Raw genomic sequence first — 18593 nt, 5'->3', positions numbered from 1 at the left:
GTGTGTCCCACGTGAATTTTTTGGCCCACCCTAAGCCCAGTCTCTAGGGGCGGGCGTTGGTGTTTAACCATTCGGGGCAATCGCTCAATTGATGCTCCATTGAGCCACAAACAAAACACGCCCCGCGTGGAAACCTCCTCTGTCTATTAGGTGGTCTAAATGTGGCCCTGCTCGTGTCCATAGCTTCGTCAGCAGGGGGAGCTGTCGCCCCACGGGACGTAGAGGCCAGGGAGCATGGGAAGGGCGGACCTTTCTCGGACCCGGAAGGAAGAGGGACGGCGCGCGCCCGGCCACGTCCTTCGTCTCGTTCCCGACGGCGTTCCTCCAACCGATTGTCTAACCGTATAACGAGATCAATAAGCCCATCTAATTCCCGCGGTTCATCCTTGGCCACTAGGTGCTCCTTTAGGACTGACGACAGTCCGTTTACAAAGGCGGCGCGGAGCGCAGTGTTATTCCAGCCGGACCTCGCAGCCGCGATGCGGAAATCGACTGCATAAGCGGCTGCGCTCCGGCGTCCCTGTCTCATCGACAGCAGCACAGTTGAAGCGGTCTCTCCCCTGTTAGGGTGATCAAACACAGTTCTGAACTCCCTCACAAACCCAGTGTATGTGTGAAGGAGCCGTGAATTTTGCTCCCAAAGCGCCGTGGCCCAAGCGCGTGCCTCTCCCCGAAGCAGAGTGATCACATAAGCTATTTTGCTTGCGTCTGACGCGTACATGACGGGACGTTGTGCGAAGACGAGCGAACACTGCATAAGAAAGTCCGCGCACGTCTCCACACAACCTCCGTACGGCTCAGGAGGGCTTATGTATGCTTCAGGGGATGGTGGGAGGGGTTGTTGAACCACCACTGGAACATTAATATCTAGCACAGGATCGACAGGAGGAGGAGCTGCAGCAGCGCCCTGAGCGCTCGCCGCCACTTGCGCGGAGAGAGCCTCCACCCTGCGGTTCAGGAGGATGTTTTGCTCGGCTATTTGATCCATTCAAGCCGTAAAGGCGGTGAGAATATGCTGTAGCTCACCAATCACGCCTCCTGCAGATGCCTGCGCTCCCTGCTCTCCCATTGGTTGTTCAACAGCCTGGTGACGCCCCTCGGAGTCCATGACGCTGGCCGAGATATCCTGTTGGGAAAGTGTAGTGACACGGACCCACAACAGGGGGCGTAAATGAACGGACAATGGAAGGAGTCAAATTATAACACTTTACTGTTGTGAATGTCACAACCAAACACAGCAGATTCAGAATGTGCAACAGTCAATTAATAAAGGTGTCGTGTGGGCAGGCTCGACGATAGGAGACGCCCGTCTGGAAACGAACCGGAACCACACGATTTCCACCGCCACCTGAACCCGAGGAATACTGGAGCCGCCAAGTCCCGGAGTCCCCAGGTGGCCACCTTCCCGGCGTGTCGGATCTGGTACTGCTGGCAGAAAGCAAAAGACAGTCAAAGGGTGGGTGTGTGAACACCCAGTAACAATGGTGGGAATGCCACCTCCACCTCTCACTCAACACGTTGCAGCGGTCTCAGATGAAAAGGAGCGCCGTCTTGCACAGCCTCCGCAAAAACGACCGGTTCTCCTGCAAACACTCACAATAACAGATTTATAAATCACAAAAGGCTGAGAGTAATACCTCCAGATGAAGATGATATCTCAGCAGTTTGGTGGAGGTGTCTTCCTGCTTTTATACCAGATGTGATGATTAGTGACAGCTGTCACGGATGATGGGTGACAGCTGTCATCACGGCTTGTTCTTGAGGCGGCAGCGCCCTCTCGTGCCTGAAGCCCGCACTTCAGGCAGGGCGCCTTCTGGTGGTGGGCCAGCAGTACCTCCTCTTCAGCGGCCCACACAACAGGAGCCCAGTGGAATAGTGCAGTTACAAGGAGTACAAGTGGTGAAAGTAGATGAGTTTAAATATTTGGGGTCAACTGTTCAAAGTAATGGAGATTGTGGTAGAGAGGTGAAGAAGAGAGTGCAGGCAGGGTGGAGTGGATGGAGAAAGGTGGCAGGAGTGATTTGTGACCGAAGAATATCAGCAAGAGTGAAGGTGAAAGTTTACAAGACAGTAGTGAGACCAGCTATGTTGTACGGCTTAGAGACAGTGGCACTAACAAAAAGACAGGAGGCAGAGCTGGAGGTGGCAGAGCTAAAGATGTTGGGATTCTCTTTGGGAGTGATGAGAATGGACACGATTAGGAATGAACAAATCAGAGGGACAGCTCAGGTGGGATGGTTTGAGAGGCGAGATTGAGATGGTTTGGACATGTGCAGAGGAGGGACCCAGGGTATATAGGGAGAAGGATGCTGAGGATGGAGCCACAAGGCAGGAGGAGAAGAGGGAGGCCAAAGAGGAGGTTTATGGATGTGCTGAGGGAGGACATGCAGGTGGTTGGTGTGACAGAGGAAGATACAGAGGACAGGGTGAGATGGAAACGATTGATCTGCTGTGGCGACCCCTAACGGGAGCAGCCGAAAGACAAAGAAGAAGAAGAAGTAATAATAAAATAATAATAATAATAATAATGACAATAATAATAATAATAAGAAGAAGAAAATAATAATAGTGTGTATATGATAAGAATCTAAACAATTTGACAATAAGACAATAAATTAATATTAAAAAATTACGTAATTAGGAATAGGAAATCCTACAAATAGGAAATAAAACGGTTGAGTTCTTCCTCTAAAGACTGTTGAGGACTAAGGTTCCAAATGCATTCTGGACGCACATGTCATTACAACTCATTATAGAAACTTTGCATTATTTATTACCACCCTTGAAAATGTCAGCTACCTATTTTATAAACACTACCCAATCTAGAACCGGTGGATCCCCATGGGAAACGAGATAGTTGTATTTAAATTTTATTTTATACTGTAGCCTGGCATCACGGGGCCACTGTGCGTCTCACGGAACTGTCCTAATCTACTGCCACTATCGTGCACATAGCTACGCCACATCACTGCATGCGATCGCTGTTCGCTCCAGTCAATGAAATTGCTCTGCTTCAAAATAGAAAAAAATCTGTGCTGCATTTAAATTTTAGCCTTTATTTGTAGCCTGGCATCAAAATAACATTTGTAACACACATTCATGCACAAACAACTTATTTCAAAATGCAGTGACAAATAAAAACAAAAGCACCTGTAAAATTAAAGAAAAAGATGCATACTACACTTGCATTCACATGTTCACAATGTGTCCCAACGTTACAAATTTGTGATAATTTTCGAAAACTTTTGATTGGTCCCTACATTCTGCAACAACACCATGGATTACACGTGTTTAAATGCTCCAACTAGGTATCCCATTGTTTTTGGAGCCATAGAAATAAACAGTCATATTGTCAATGGGAGACCCGCTTAAGACAAAGGCTTTCTGGACTCGCCCATCATAAATGTATCTGTATGTGGTGAAAGTGTTGAACTTGTGACATTTGTGTCTCTTGGTCCTTGACCTCTGACATTGACAGTTGCCTTTGAAGAGCTTATGGAATCAAGAGGTTGATGGACAGAAGTTTTTGGTGGTGGTGATACCTTTGCAGGAGAATGAAGTTCTAAGTTTTTAAGGTTGTAGTGCTTCCTGCCTTACTGTATGGCTGTGATAACTGGATGCTAATCTTTGACCTAAGACAACATCTGGATGACTTTGGTAATGGGAAGGATCCTTTGGTACCACATGAAAGACTTTGTGTCAAACAAGCAGTTACGTAGGGAGACTCAGAAGTATCACTTCAATTGTGAGGGAAGGCCAGCTACGAAAATTTTTCCATATGGCATATTTCTCTGCGCATGACCCAGCACAGAGGTGCCTCAGTCAAGGAAACCAGCTGCTGGAGAATGTTTCGGGGTTCGCCTACATTTCATCGAGTTGTGACAGATACAGTTGTAGATGGCTACTCTGTAGAGATGTGGATAATCAACTCAATCAATCAACTTTTTTCTTATATAGCGCCAAATCACAACAAACAGTTGCCCCAAGGCGCTCCATATTGCAAGGCAAGGCCATACAATAATTATGAAAAACCCCAACGGTCAAAACGACCCCCTATGAGCAAGCACTTGGCAACAGTGGGAAGGAAAAACTCCCTTTTAACAGGAAGAAACCTCCAGCAGAACCAGGCTCAGGGAGGGGCAGTCTTCTGCTGAGACTGGTTGGGGCTGAGGGAAAAAACCAGGAAAAAGACATGCCGTGAAGGGGGGCAGAGATCGATCACTAATGATTAAATGCAGAGTGATGCATACGGAGCAAAAAGAGAAAGAAACAGTGCATCATGGGAACCCCCCCCACAATCTACGTCTAAAGCAGCATAACCAAGGGATGGTCCAGGGTCACCCGATCCAGCCCTAACTATAAGCCTTAGCGAAAAGGAAAGTTTTAAGCCTAATCTTAAAAGTAGAGAGGGTATCTGTCTCCCTGATCTGAATTGGGAGCTGGTTCCACAGGAGAGGAGCCTGAAAGCTGAAGGCTCTGCCTCCCATTCTACTCTTACAAACCCTAGGAACTACAAGTAAGCCCGCAGTCTGAGAACGAAGCGCTCTAATGGGGTAATATGGTACTACGAGGTCCCTAAGATAAGATGGGACCTGATTATTCAAAACCTTATAAGTAAGAAGAAGAATTTTAAATTCTATTCTAGAATTAACAGGAAGCCAATGAAGAGAGGCCAACACGGGTGAGATATGCTCTCTCCTGCTAGTCCCCGTCAGTACTCTAGCTGCAGCATTCTGAACCAACTGAAGGCTTTTTAGGGAACTTTTAGGACAACCTGATAATAATGAATTACAATAGTCCAGCCTAGAGGAAATAAATGCATGAATTAGTTTTTCAGCATCACTCTGAGACAAGACCTTTCTGATTTTAGAGATATTGCGTAAATGCAAAAAGGCAGTCCTACATATTTGTTTAATATGCGCTTTGAATGACATATCCTGATCAAAAATGACTCCAAGATTTCTCACAGTATTACTAGAGATCAGGGAAATGCCATCCAGAGTAACGATCTGGTTAGACACCATGCTTCTAAGATTTGTGGGGCCAAGTACAATAACTTCAGTTTTATCTGAGTTTAAAAGCAGGAAATTAGAGGTCATCCATGTCTTTATGTCTGTAAGACAATCCTGCAGTTTAGCTAATTGGTGTGTATCCTCTGGCTTCATGGATAGATAAAGCTGGGTATCATCTGCGTAACAATGAAAATTTAAGCAATACCGTCTAATAATACTGCCTAAGGGAAGCATGTATAAAGTGAATAAAATTGGTCCTAGCACAGAACCTTGTGGAACTCCATAATTAACTTTAGTCTGTGAAGAAGATTCCCCATTTACATGAACAAACTGTAATCTATTAGACAAATATGATTCAAACCACCGCAGCGCAGTGCCTTTAATACCTATGACATGCTCTAATCTCTGTAATAAAATTTTATGGTCAACAGTATCAAAAGCAGCACTGAGGTCCAACAGAACAAGCACAGAGATAAGTCCACTGTCCGAAGCCATAAGAAGATCATTTGTAACCTTCACTAATGCTGTTTCTGTACTATGATGAATTCTAAAACCTGACTGAAACTCTTCAAATAGACCATTCCTCTGCAGGTGATCAGTTAGCTGTTTTACAACTACCCTCTCAAGAATCTTTGAGAGAAAAGGAAGGTTGGAAATTGGCCTATAATTAGCTAAGATAGCTGGGTCAAGTGATGGCTTTTAAAGTAATGGTTTAATTACTGCCACCTTAAAGGCCTGTGGTACATAACCAACTAACAAAGATAGATTGATCATATTTAAGATTGAAGCATTAAATAATGGTAGGACTTCCTTGAGCAGCCTGGCAGGAATGGGGTCCAATAAACATGCCGATGGTTTGGACGAAGCAACCAATGAAAATAACTCAGACAGAACAACCGGAGAGAAAGAGTCTAACCAAATACCGGCATCACTGAAAGCAGCCAAAGATACATCTTTGGGATGGTTATGAGTAATTTTTTCTCTAATAGTCAAAATTTTGTTAGCAAAGAAAGTCATGAAGTCATTACTAGTTAAAGTTAATGGAATACTCAGCTCAATAGAGCTCTGACTCTTTGTCAGCCTAGCTACAGTGCTGAAAAGAAACCTGAGGTTATTCTTATTTTCTTCAATTAGTGATGAGTAGAAAGATGTCCTAGCTTTACGGAGGGCTTTTTTATAGAGCAACAAACTCTTTTTCCAGGCTAAGTGAAGATCTTCTAAATTAGTGAGACGCCATTTCCTCTCCAACTTACGGGTTATCTGCTTTAAGCTACGAGTTTGTGAGTTATACCACGGAGTCAGACACTTCTGATTTAAAGCTCTCTTTTTCAGAGGAGCTACAGCATCCAAAGATGTCTTCAAAGAGGATGTAAAACTATTGACGAGATACTCTAAATGAGTTGTGTGCCTGAGTGTTTGCCATCCAGGACCCAAGGCTGTTTTGTGTTGTGATGGGTGCAGCAACGTGCAGTACCTGTTCATGCCCCAGACCTGAACTGAATTAAGGGATCCCCTCACAGGTCTGTCCCATACACATATAGTATTTACATATTAGAGTCCAACATATGTATGAAATGTCAGGATTTGAGCATACTTACTGAGGTGTTGGATGATGTGATCTACAGTGGGCTTGAAGAGGGCATTCATAGCATCCGGACTCATCCTTAGCATTCCCTGGGATGACCATTTCACAAAATCCACACTGGAGGACAGGACAACAAAAAAAGGCCTCAATGGAGAAAGCACATCAACAACACAGAGATTACAGTAAAAGACATGAAAGCAGACAACATTAAGAGGCCGCAAAACAAAACTGCAAACAGCAATGATTTCATGAATACCAGAACATGGCAACTTTGACAAGGAAACTCCAGAGTGCACCAAGAAGTGGTGCACTCTGAAAGCTGTACTGTATGTGTCCAATTACAACCCCGATTCCAATGAAGTTGGGACGTTGTGTAAAATGTAAATAAAAACAGAATACAATGATTTGCAAATCCTCTTCAATCTATATTCAATTGAATACACCACAAAAACAAGATATTTAATGTTCAAACTGATAGACTTTTTTGTTTTTTCCTGGTTCTCTCCCTCAGCCCCAACCAGTCCCAGCAGAAGACTGCCCCTCCCTGAGCCTGGTTCTGCTGGAGGTTTCTTCCTGTTAAAAGGGAGTTTTTCCTTCCCACTGTAGCCAAGTGCTTGCTCACAGGGGGTCGTTTTGACCGTTGGGGTTTTACATAATTATTGTATGGCCTTGCCTTACAATATAAAGCGCCTTGGGGCAACTGTTTGTTGTGATTTGGCGCTATATAAAAAAATTGATTGATTGATTGATTGATTGAATATTTGCCCATTTTGAAATGGATGCTGGGAAAGCTGGGACAGTGGTATATTACATCACCTTTCCTTCTAACAACACTCAATAAGCGTTTGGGAACTAAGGACACTAATTGTTGAAGCTTTGTAAGTGGAATTCTTTCCCATTCTTACTTGATGTACAACTTCAGTGTTCAACAGTCTGGGGTCTCTGTCGTATTTTGCACTTCATAATGCACCACACATTTTCAATGGGTGACAGCAGTGCTTAATTTGTAAAGTGGGAGGTCCCGGAGTGCAGAGGATGGGTGGCTCCGGTGCAGAAAAAAAAAGAAGGGTGGGTGGGGGGGCTTGCGAACAACGCTGTGCGCCACACCGAAAATAAACTGGGCATGTATTTTATGCCTAATAACTCTAGTCACACCAAATCCGGATAGAGTACAAATTCCTGTTTAATGATGTACAGTGGTCCCTCGTTTATCGCGGGAGTTACGTTCTAAAAATAACCTGCGATAAACGAAATCCATCACATTTTCTCACTTTTCTCTCCCGTGTAAACACTCTCTTTTTTCTTCTGTGCGAGAAGATTATAAACAGACACACGCAGAACACAATGCGTGGCTCTCCCTTCGCTCACTGCCTCCGGGGGTACGGATGCGGGACCCGCAAAGAATCCAATCCATCTCTCGGTGGCCACGGAGCTCTGCGGCTACGGTCAACATCCGGATCAAAACAGCAAGCGTAGCCTCTGGACCTGTTGCCAGATTTGGCGCAATTCCGCACAGCAGACAGGAGGGCGGAATGAGTGGCAGTGAGAGCAATCGCAGTGATTTTTTTAATATATTTTGTTAGTCAAGAGAGGTGGCGGATCACCGGATCCAGTATAAAAAGCTGGCGGTGCCAACATCAGAGGTTCCGGAGCGCACGTCCGAGGTTCCGGAGCGTGCTCAAGCTTGCTCCCCCTGAAATTAAGCCCTGGGTGACAGGTCTGGACTGCAGGCAGGCCAGTCTAGTACTCACACTTTTTTACCACGAAGCCACACTGTTGTAACACGTGCAGAATGTGGCTTGGCATTGCCTTGCTGAAATAAGCAGGGACATCCCTGAAAAAGATGTTGCTTAGATGGCAGCATGTGTTGCTCCAAAACCTGGATGTACCTTTCAGCATTGATGGTGCCATCACAGATGTGTAAGTTGCCCATGCCATGGGCACTAACACACCCCCATACCATCACAGAAGCTGGCTTTTGGACTTTGTGCTGGTAACAATACTGATGGTCTTTCTCCTGTTTTGTCTGGAGGACACAACGTCCATTATTTCCAAAAACAATTCAAAATGTGGACTCATCAGACCACAGCACACGTTTCTACTTTGCGTCTGTCCATTGCAAATGAGCTCGAGCCCAGAGAAGGCGGCGGCGTTTCTGGATGTTGTTGATGTATGGCTTTCACTTTGCATGTTAGAGTTTTAACTTGCACTTGTAGATGTAGTGACGAACTGTGTTAACTGACAATGGTTTTCTGAAGTGTTCCTGAGCCTATGCAGTAAGATCCTTTACACAATGATGTCAGTTTTTAATGCAGTGCCGCTTAAGGCATCAAAGGTCATGGGCATTCATTGTTGGTTTTCGGCCTTGCTGCTTACGTGTAGAAAGTTCTCCAGATTCTCAGAATCTTCTGATTATATTATGGACTGTAGATGATGGAATCCCTAAATTCCTTGCAATTGAAAGTTGAGAAACATTGTTCTTAAACTGTTGGACTATTTTTTTCACAGTTATTCACAAAGTGGTGATCCTCGCCCCATCTTTCCTTGTGAACGGCTGAGCCTTTTGGGGATGCTCCTTTTATACCCAATCATGACACTCACCATTAGAGTCCACAGTTTCTAAATGCTTATTGAGTGTTGTTAGAAGGAAAGGTGATGTAACACAGTGGTAAACATACCGCTGTCCCAGCGTGTTGGGACAGTGTTGAAGCATGTTGCTGGCATCCACTTCAAAATCAGCAAATATTTGCACTAAAACAAAAAGGTTTATCAGTTTCAACATTAAATATCTTGTCTTTGTGGTGTATTCAGTTGAATATATCCTCTGGTCTGAAGCCCAACACTTAATCACTATACCATCACCTCCCCATGAAGGTGAATGAAAGATCCTGACTTTCCAATCAGCGAACAGCTTGTGAATGAAGCAAACACAAACAGAACTTAAAACGAAAAGAAAAATGAAGCGAACGTCAAACTCGATGCTTTAAATGAAATCAAAACAAAACATTCACGGTGACATGACCAAAAGCAGGTAAGCCAAGCGCAGCTGGCCTTGTCCTCATTTTGCAGTACTGGCAGATGTGAGATTTTGTTTGTCTTCACAACAAGTTTTGTTTGTCTTCACATTCTGAGTTCTCGCAGTGTGTCTGTAGCTTGTTGTATACTTTATCCATGATTGTACTTGTCCTGACGAGTACATGGCACCAGCCGTGGGGAACTGACTGCGTCAGACAACGGTACACCCCAAAGACGCGCACACAGCCACACACAGCCACAAACGGTTGAAATGTGCGTAAATAGTTAAAGTAGTTGATAAAACGTTCTTAATGCTATTGTTTCTGTATGAAAACATTGCTTTTTCGTCCAAAACATGGACGATTCATTAGTGATACAAGGATGTTTCGTTCAGCTCATTGAAGCGTTAGTTATTGACTCATTCAGATATTGTCAACCTTTGTTCAATACATTGGACTTGGGAGGTTGAACGAAGTTGGACAAAAACTAAGCAAACAATAAGAAACCATCAAGAATGAAAGCAAAATGAAATACAGATGAATTGAGGTTGTTGTGGATATTCGTTCAAATTTTTCAACAGTTTAAAAATATAATAATATAATATAAAAAGAAAAACAGCTCCCAAATATCTTGGGAATAGTCTTCCAAGCTACTGTTGTGCCTTTTTAAAATTGCCCCTCGGGGATAAATAAAGTGATTTGATTGATCGATTGATTGAAATATAAATACACAAATATAAATACCAGACATGCTGATCAATACTGGTTTACTGGCTGCTACTGTTCCTCTCATCTACTTCCTGTCCTCTGCCTTCCTGTTACTCCTCCTCCCCCTGAGTGAGGAGTTGTACAGTCTGATGGCCTGAGGGACAAAGACGTTTTTCAGTCTGTTAGTCCTGCTCTTGGGAAGGAGCAGTCTGTGGCTGAAGAGGCTCCTCTGGTTGCTGATGACGGTGTGCAGAGGGTGACTGGCATCGTCCATAATGTCCAGCAGTTTGTCCAGTGTTCTCTTCTCTGCCACCATCACCAGAACGTCCAGCGTCATGCCAAACACAGAGCCAACCCGCCTGATCAGTTTGTCCAGCCTGGATGTGTCCTTCTTAGATGTGCCCCCGACCCCCACCGCCCCCCAGCACACCACAGTGTAAAAGAGGATGCTGGCTAATACAGACTGGTAGAACATCCACAGGAGTTTCCTGCAGATGTTAAATGACCGCAGCCTCCTCAGAAAGTACAGTCTGCTCTCTGTCTCTTCCTGTACAGGTGGTTGGTGTGGGTTGTCCAGTCCTGTTTGCTGTCCAGCCACAGCCCGAGGTACTTGTATTCAATGAAAGCCCAGATTTCTTTTTTCATTTGGGCTTCGTTGTCCTTAATTAGTGTCGTGTGACTGGCAGTTATGACAATAGGATCTTATTTAATGTAAATAACAGAAAATGTATAATTCTGTATGTATATATATATATATATCTTAATTGGAAATGCGTACCAAAGAGCGCAGCAATTGACGTCTGAAGACGTCTGTTATTAAAGGCTTCAGTGTTACGAGTGGAATCACTCACCTCTGCTCTCCTCCGTTCTCCTTCTCTGCGCTCGGCTCTGTGCGTCCCACCTGGCCCCGGCTGCAGTTCCATATACTCCAGGATTTCAGTTCTCTTTCAAGGCTGGCTCGGGAACCTGCAGCTCCCTAATTTCCACCGCTAATAGCGGGCTGACTCTCCACTCTGTATCACTCACTTCCTGTTCTGGAGCACAGCGGTGTTTTGCTGTATCTGTTAGCTGTTTAATCTGCACAGTTAGACTGATCTAGTTAACTAGATAATGATTTGTTTCACAGTGTAATCTTCACGTGCCTTAACTAAAGCACTCCCTCTGCTGAATCACCTCTAAATTATTTACACATTATTTACTTTGTGTGTTTTTAGGAATCCGCTAGCTTAGCGCAGCTACTAGCTCTTAGCTGGTTTAGCATGGCGGCTTCTCCTGTCTCTCCCGCACTTTTCTGCTCTGGGTGTGAAATGTTTATTTATTCCTCGACCTCCTTTAGCAGTAATGGTACTTGTAATAAGTGTAGCTTATTCGTAGCTTTGGAGGCCAGGATGGGCGAATTGGAAACTCGGCTCCGCACCATGGAAAATCCTACAGCTAGTCAGTGCGGACCAAGGTAGCTTAATCGCCGTTAGTTCCCCTCCGGCAGATACCGAGCAGCCGGGAAAGCAGGTCGAATTGGGGGACTGTGAGGAGGAAGAATAGTCCTAAACAGAAGGCCCGTGTACACCACCAACCCATTCACATTTCTAACCGTTTTTCCCCACTCAGTGACACATCCGCCGAGGAACAAACTCTGGTTATTGGCGACTCTGTTTTGAGAAATGTGAAGTTAGCGACACCAGCAACCATAGTCAAATGTCTTCCGGGGGCCAGAGCAGGCGACATTGAAGGAAATTTGAAACTGCTGGATAAGGCTAAGTGTAAATTTGGTAAGGTTGTAATTCACGTCGGCAGTAATGACACCCGGTTACACCAATCGGAGGTCACTAAAATTAACATTGAATCGCTGTGTAACTTTGCAAAAACAATGTCGGACTCTGTAGTTTTCTCTGGGCCACTCCCCAATCGGACCGGGAGTGACATGTTTAGCCGCATGTTAACCCTGAATTGCTGGCTGTCTGAGTGGTGTCCAAAAAATGAGGTGGGCTTCATAGATAATTGGCAAAGCTTCTGGGGAAAACCTGGTCTTGTTAAGAGAGACGGCATCCATCCCACTTTGGATGGAGCAGCTCTCATTTCTAGAAATCTGGCCAATTTTCTTAAATCCTCCAAACCGTGACTATCCAGGGTTGGGACCAGGAAGCAGAGTTGTAGTCTTACACACCTCTCTGCAGCTTCTCTCCCCCTGCCATCCCCTCATTACCCCATCCCCGTAGAGACGGTGCCTGCTCCCAGACCACCAATAACCAGCAAAAATCTATTTAAGCATAAAAATTCAAAAAGAAAAAATAATATAGCACCTTCAACTGCACCACAGACTAAAACAGTTAAATGTGGTCTATTAAACATTAGATCTCTCTCTTCTAAGTCCTTGTTAGTAAATGATATAATAATTGATTAACATATTGATTTATTCTGCCTTACAGAAACCTGGTTACAGCAGGATGAATATGTTAGTTTAAATGAGTCAACACCCCCGAGTCACACTAACTGCCAGAACGCTCGTAGCATGGGCCGAGGCGGAGGATTAGCAGCAATCTTCCACTCCAGCTTATTAATTAATCAAAAACCCAGACAGAGCTTTAATTCATTTGAAAGCTTGTCTCTTAGTCTTGTCCATCCAAATTGGAAGTCCCAAAAAACAGTTTTATTTGTTGTTATCTATCGTCCACCTGGTCATTACTGTGAGTTTCTCTGTGAATTTTCGAACCTGTTGTCTGACTTAGTGCTTAGCGGAAGATAAGATAATTATAGTGGGCGATTTTAACATCCACACAGATGCTGAGAATGACAGCCTCAACACTGCATTTAATCTATTGTTAGACTCGATTGGCTTTGCTCAAAATGTAAATGAGTCCACCCACCACTTTAATCATACCTTGTTCTGACTTATGGTATGGAAATTGAAGACTTAACAGTATTCCCTGAAAACCCCCTTCTGTCTGATCATTTCTTAATAACATTTACATTTACTCTGATGGACTACCCAGCAGTGGGGAATAAGTTTCATTACACTAGAAGTCTTTCAGAAAGCACTGTAACTAGGTTTAAGGATATGATTCCTTCTTTATGTTCTTTAATGCCATATACCAACACAGGGCAGAGTAGCTACCTAAACTCTGTAAGTGAGATAGAGTATCTCGTCAATAGTTTTATATCCTCATTGAAGACAACTTTGGATGCTGTAGCTCCTCTGAAAAAGAGAGCTTTAAATCAGAAGTGCCTGACTCCGTGGTATAACTCACAAACTCGCAGCTTAAAGCAGATAACCCGTAAGTTGGAGAGGAAATGGCGTCTCACTAATTTAGAAGCTCTTCACGTAGCCTGGAAAAAGAGTCTGTTGCTCTATAAAAAAGCCCTCCGTAAAGCTAGGACATCTTACTACTCATCACTAATTGAAGAAAATAAGAACAACCCCAGGTTTCTTTTCAGCACTGTAGCCAGGCTGACAAAGAGTCAGAGCTCTATTGAGCCGAGTATTCCTTTAACTTTAACTAGTAATGACTTCATGACTTTCTTTGCTAATAAAATTTTAACTATTAGAGAAAAAATTACTCATAACCATCCCAAAGACGTATCGTTATCTTTGGCTGCTTTCAGTGATGCCGGTATTTGGTTAGACTCTTTCTCTCCAATTGTGCTGTCTGACTTATTTTCATTAGTGACTTCATCCAAACCATCAACATGTCTATTAGACCCCATTCCTACCAGGCTGCTCAAGGAAGCCCTACCATTAATTAATGCTTCGATCTTAAATATGATCAAACTGTCTTTATTAGTTGGCTATGTACCACAGGCTTTTAAGGTGGCAGTAATTAAAACATTACTTAAAAAGCCATCACTTGACCCAGCTATCTTAGCTAATTATAGGCCAATCTCCAACCTTCCTTTTCTCTCAAAAATTCTTGAAAGGGTAGTTGTAAAACAGCTAACTGATCATCTGCAGAGGAATGATCTATTTGAAGAGTTTCAGTCAGGGTTTAGAATTCATCATAGTACAGAAACAGCATTAGTGAAGGTTACAAATGATCTTCTTATGGCCTCAGACACTGGACTCATCTCTGTGCTTGTTCTGTTAGACCTCAGTGCTGCTTTTGATACTGTTGACCATAAAATTTTATTACAGAGATTAGAGCATGCCATAGGTATTAAAGGCACTGCGCTGCGGTGGTTTGAATCATATTTATCTAATAGATTACAATTTGTTCATGTAAATGGGGAATCTTCTTCACAGACTAAGGTTAATTATGGAGTTCCACAAGGTTTTGTGCTAGGACCAATTTTATTCACTTTATACATGCTTCCCTTAGGCAGTATTATTAGACAGCATTGCTTAAATTTTCATTGTTACGCAGATGATACTCAGCTTTATCTATCCATGAAGCCAGAGGACACACACCAATTAGCTAAACTGCAGGATTGTCTTACAGACATAAAGACATGGATGACCTCTAATTTCCTGCTTTTAAACTCAGATAAAACTGAAGTTATTGTACTTGGCCCCACAAATCTTAGAAACATGGTGTCTAACCAGATCCTTACTCTGGATGGCATTACCCTGACCTCTAGTAATACTGTGAGAAATCTTGGATTCATTTTTTATCAGTATATGCTGAAAAACTAATTCATGCATTTATTTCCTCTAGGCTGGACTATTGTAATACAGTATTATCAGGTTGTCCTAAAAGTTCCCTGAAAAGCCTTCAGTTAATTCAAAATGCTGCAGCTAGAGTGCTGATAGGGACTAGAAGGAGAGAGCATATCTCACCCATATTGGCCTCTCTTCATTGGCTTCCTGTTAATTCCAGAATATAATTTAAAATTCTTCTTCTTATTTATAAGGTTTTGAATAATCAGGTCCCATCTTATCTTAGGGACCTCATAGTACCATATCACCCCAATAGAGCGCTTCGCTCTCAGACTGCAGGCTTACTTGTAGTTCCTAGGGTTTGTAAGAGTAGAATGGGAGGCAGAGCCTTCAGCTTTCAGGCTCCTCTCCTCTGGAACCAGCTCCCAATTCGGATCAGGGAGACAGACACCCTCTCTACTTTTAAGATTAGGCTTAAAACTTTCCTTTTTGCTAAAGCTTATAGTTAGGGCTGGATCAGGTGACCCTGAACCATCCCTTAGTTATGCTGCTATAGACTTAGACTGCTGGGGGGTTCCCATGATGCAATGAGTGTTTCTTTCTCTTTTTGCTCTGTAGTGTAGCTCATTAGTGATTGATCTCTGCTCCCCTCCACAGCATGTCTTTTTCCTGGTTCTCTCCCTCAGCCCCAACCAGTCCCAGCAGAAGACTGCCCCTCCCTGAGCCTGGTTCTGCTGGAGGTTTCTTCCTGTTAAAAGGGAGTTTTTCCTTCCCACTGTTGCCAAGTGCTTGCTCACAGGGGGTCATTTTGACAGTTGGGGTTTTTGCGTAATTATCGTATGGCTTTGCCTTACAATATGAAGCGCATTGGGGCAACTGTTTGTTGTGAGTTGGCGCTATATAAATAAAATTGATTAGATTTGATTTGATTTACTTCCCCTCTAGCTGCCACTTTATCGTGGTGGGGGAGTTTGCGTACCCGGATGATCCTAGGAGCTATGTTGTCGGGGGCTTTGTGCTCCCTGTAGGGTCTCCCAAGGCAAACAGGTCCTAGGTGACAGGTCAGACTAAGGGCAGTTCAGAACCTCCATGACCAGTAAAAGATCAAGGACCGTGACGTCGCCCGGTATGGCGGAGCCGGGGTCCCACCCTGGAGCCAGGCCTGGGGTTGGGGCTCCCGTGCGAGCGCCTGGTGGTTGGGCCTTAGCCCATGGGGCCCGGCCGGGCTCAGCCCAAAAGAGGGACGTGGGCCCGCCCTCCTGTGGGTTCACCACCTGCAGAGGGGGCCATGGGGGTCGGGTGCAGAGAGGATTGGGTGGCGGTCGAGGGCGGGTGGCCTGGAGGCCCGGTCCATGCTCACAACCCCTGGCTGTTGGGACGTGGAATGTCACCTCGCTAGGGGGGAAGGAGCCTGAGCTTGTGCGGGAGGTTCAGAGATAGTGACTAGAGATAGTCGGGCTCACCTCCACGCACAGCTTGAGCTCTGGTACCCAACTCCTGGAGAGGGGCTGGATGCTTCATTTTTCTGGCGTCGCCCACGGGGAGAGGTGGAGAGGACACTCACTCTCACTGTTGTCTGCCGAGCAGCAGTGCAGAGTACCCGACCTTCCTGGAGTCCCTGGGAGGGGTACTAGATAGCGCTCCGACTGGGGACTCCACTGTTCTCCTGGGGGATTTCAACGCCCACGTGGGCGGCGACAGTGAGACCTGGAGGGGGGTGATCGGGAAGCACGGCCTCCCCGATCTGAACCCGAGTGGTGTTCAGTTGTTGGACTTCTGTGTTAGTCACAGTTTGTCCATCACGAACACCATGTTTGAGCACAAGGGTGTCCATAAGTGCACGTGGCACCAGGACACCCTGAGCCGGAGGTCGATGATCGACTTTGTAGTCGTATCATCTGACCTTCAGCCACGTGTCTCAGACACTCGAGTGAAGAGAGGGGCTGAGCTGTCGACTGATCACCACCTGGTGGTGAGCTGGATCTGCTGGGAGGGTAGGAAGCCGGTAAGACCCGGCAGGCCCAAACGTATCGTGAGGGTCTGCTGGGAACGACTGGCGGAACCCTCTGTCAGCGAGGTCTTCAACTCCCACCTCCGGGAGAGCTTCTCCCAGATCCCAGGGTAGGTTGGAGACATGGAGTCCGAGTGGACCATGTTCTCCACCTCCATTGTTGATGCGGCTGCTCGTAGCTGTGGTCGCAAGGTCTCTGGTGCCTGTCGTGGCGGCAATCCCCGAACCCAGTGGTGGACACCGGAAGTAAGGGATGCCATCAACCTGAAGAAGGAGTCCTACTTATCTTTGTTGGTAGGTGGGACCCCAGAGGCAGCTGACAGGTACCAGCAGGCCAAGCGTGCCGCAGCCCGTGCGGTCGCAGAGGCAAAAACTCGGGTCTGGGAGGAGTTCGGGGAGGCTATGGAGGAGGACTATCGGTCGGCCTCGAAGAGATTCTGGCAAACCGTCCAATGCCTCAGGAGGCGGAAGCAGCTCTCCACCAGCACTGTTTACGGTGCGGGTGGGGAGCTGTTGACCCTGACTGGGGATGTTGTCAGGCGGTGGAAGGAGTACTTCGAGGATCTCCTCCATCACATCGTCACGTCTTCCGAAGAGGAAGCAGAGACTGGGGACTCGGAGGCAGACTCGTCCATTACCCAGGCCGAAGTCACCGAGGTGGCTAGAAAGCTCCTCGGTGGCAAGGCTCCTGGGGTGGATGAAATCCGTCCTGAGTACCTTAAGTCTCTGGATGTTGTGGGGCTGTCTTGGCTGACACACCTCTGCAACATCGCGTGGTGATCGGGGACAGTGCCTCTAGATTGGCAGACCCGGGTGGTGGTCCCTCTGTTTAAGAAGGGGGACCGGAGGGTGTGTTCCAACTATAGGGGGATCACACTCCTCAGCCTCCCCGGTAAGGTCTATTCCAGAGTACTGGAGAGGAGAATTCGACCGATGGTCGAACCTCCGATTCAGGAGGAGCAGTGTGGTTTTCGTCCTGGTCGCGGCACACTGGACCAGCTCTACACGTTCCATCGGGTGCTCCGGGATGAGAATCAGCACCTCCAAATCCGAGGCCATGGTTCTCGACCGGAAAAAGGTGCTTTGCCCTCTTCAGATCGGTGGATTGTCCTTGCCTCAAGTGGAGGAGTTTAAGTATCTCGGGGTCTTGTTCACGAGTGAGGGACGGATGGAGCGTGAGATCGATAGACGGATCGGTGCAGCATCTGCAGTGATGCGGTCACTGTATCGGACCGTCGTGGTGAAGAGAGAGCTGAGTAGGGGGGCAAAGCTCTCGATTTACCGATCGATCTACGTTCCGATCCTCACCTATGGTCATGAGATTTGGCTCATGACCGAAAGAACGAGATCGCGAGTACAAGCGGCCGAGATGGGTTTCCTCCGCAGGGTGGCTGGGCGCTCCCTTAGAGATAGGGCGAGGAGCTCAGTCACTCGGGAGGAGCTCGGAGTCGAGCCGCTGCTCCTCCACGTCGAAAGGAGTCAGTTGAGGTGGCTCGGGCATCTTTTCCGGATGCCCCCTGGACGCCTCGCTGGAGAGGTGTTCCGGGCACGTCCCATTGGGAGGAGGCCCCGGGGAAGACCCAGGACACGCTGGAGGGACTACATCTCTCGGCTGGTTTGGGAACGCCTTGGGGTTCCCCCGGAGGAGCTGGAGGAGGTGTGTGTGGATCGGGAG

General features: G+C 46.0%; 1 protein-coding gene across 2 annotated transcripts in view; it reads right to left on the bottom strand.

Annotated features, from left to right (window-relative positions):
* hspa12a (heat shock protein 12A) overlaps positions 1-18593 on the bottom strand; it is a 342644-nt gene that overhangs the window by 13898 nt on the left and 310153 nt on the right. For both annotated transcript variants that reach the window (XM_034185227.1, XM_034185228.1), the window contains one exon: positions 6611-6714. In XM_034185227.1, coding sequence (XP_034041118.1) covers positions 6611-6714 — 104 coding nt within the window. The remainder of the gene's footprint in view (positions 1-6610; positions 6715-18593) is intronic.

Source organism: Thalassophryne amazonica, chromosome 13, assembly GCF_902500255.1.
Source record: "Thalassophryne amazonica chromosome 13, fThaAma1.1, whole genome shotgun sequence".
Lineage (NCBI taxonomy): Eukaryota > Metazoa > Chordata > Actinopteri > Batrachoidiformes > Batrachoididae > Thalassophryne > Thalassophryne amazonica.
Note: the sequence above shows the minus strand (reverse complement) of the source record. Positions and strands in the feature narration are given on the sequence as shown.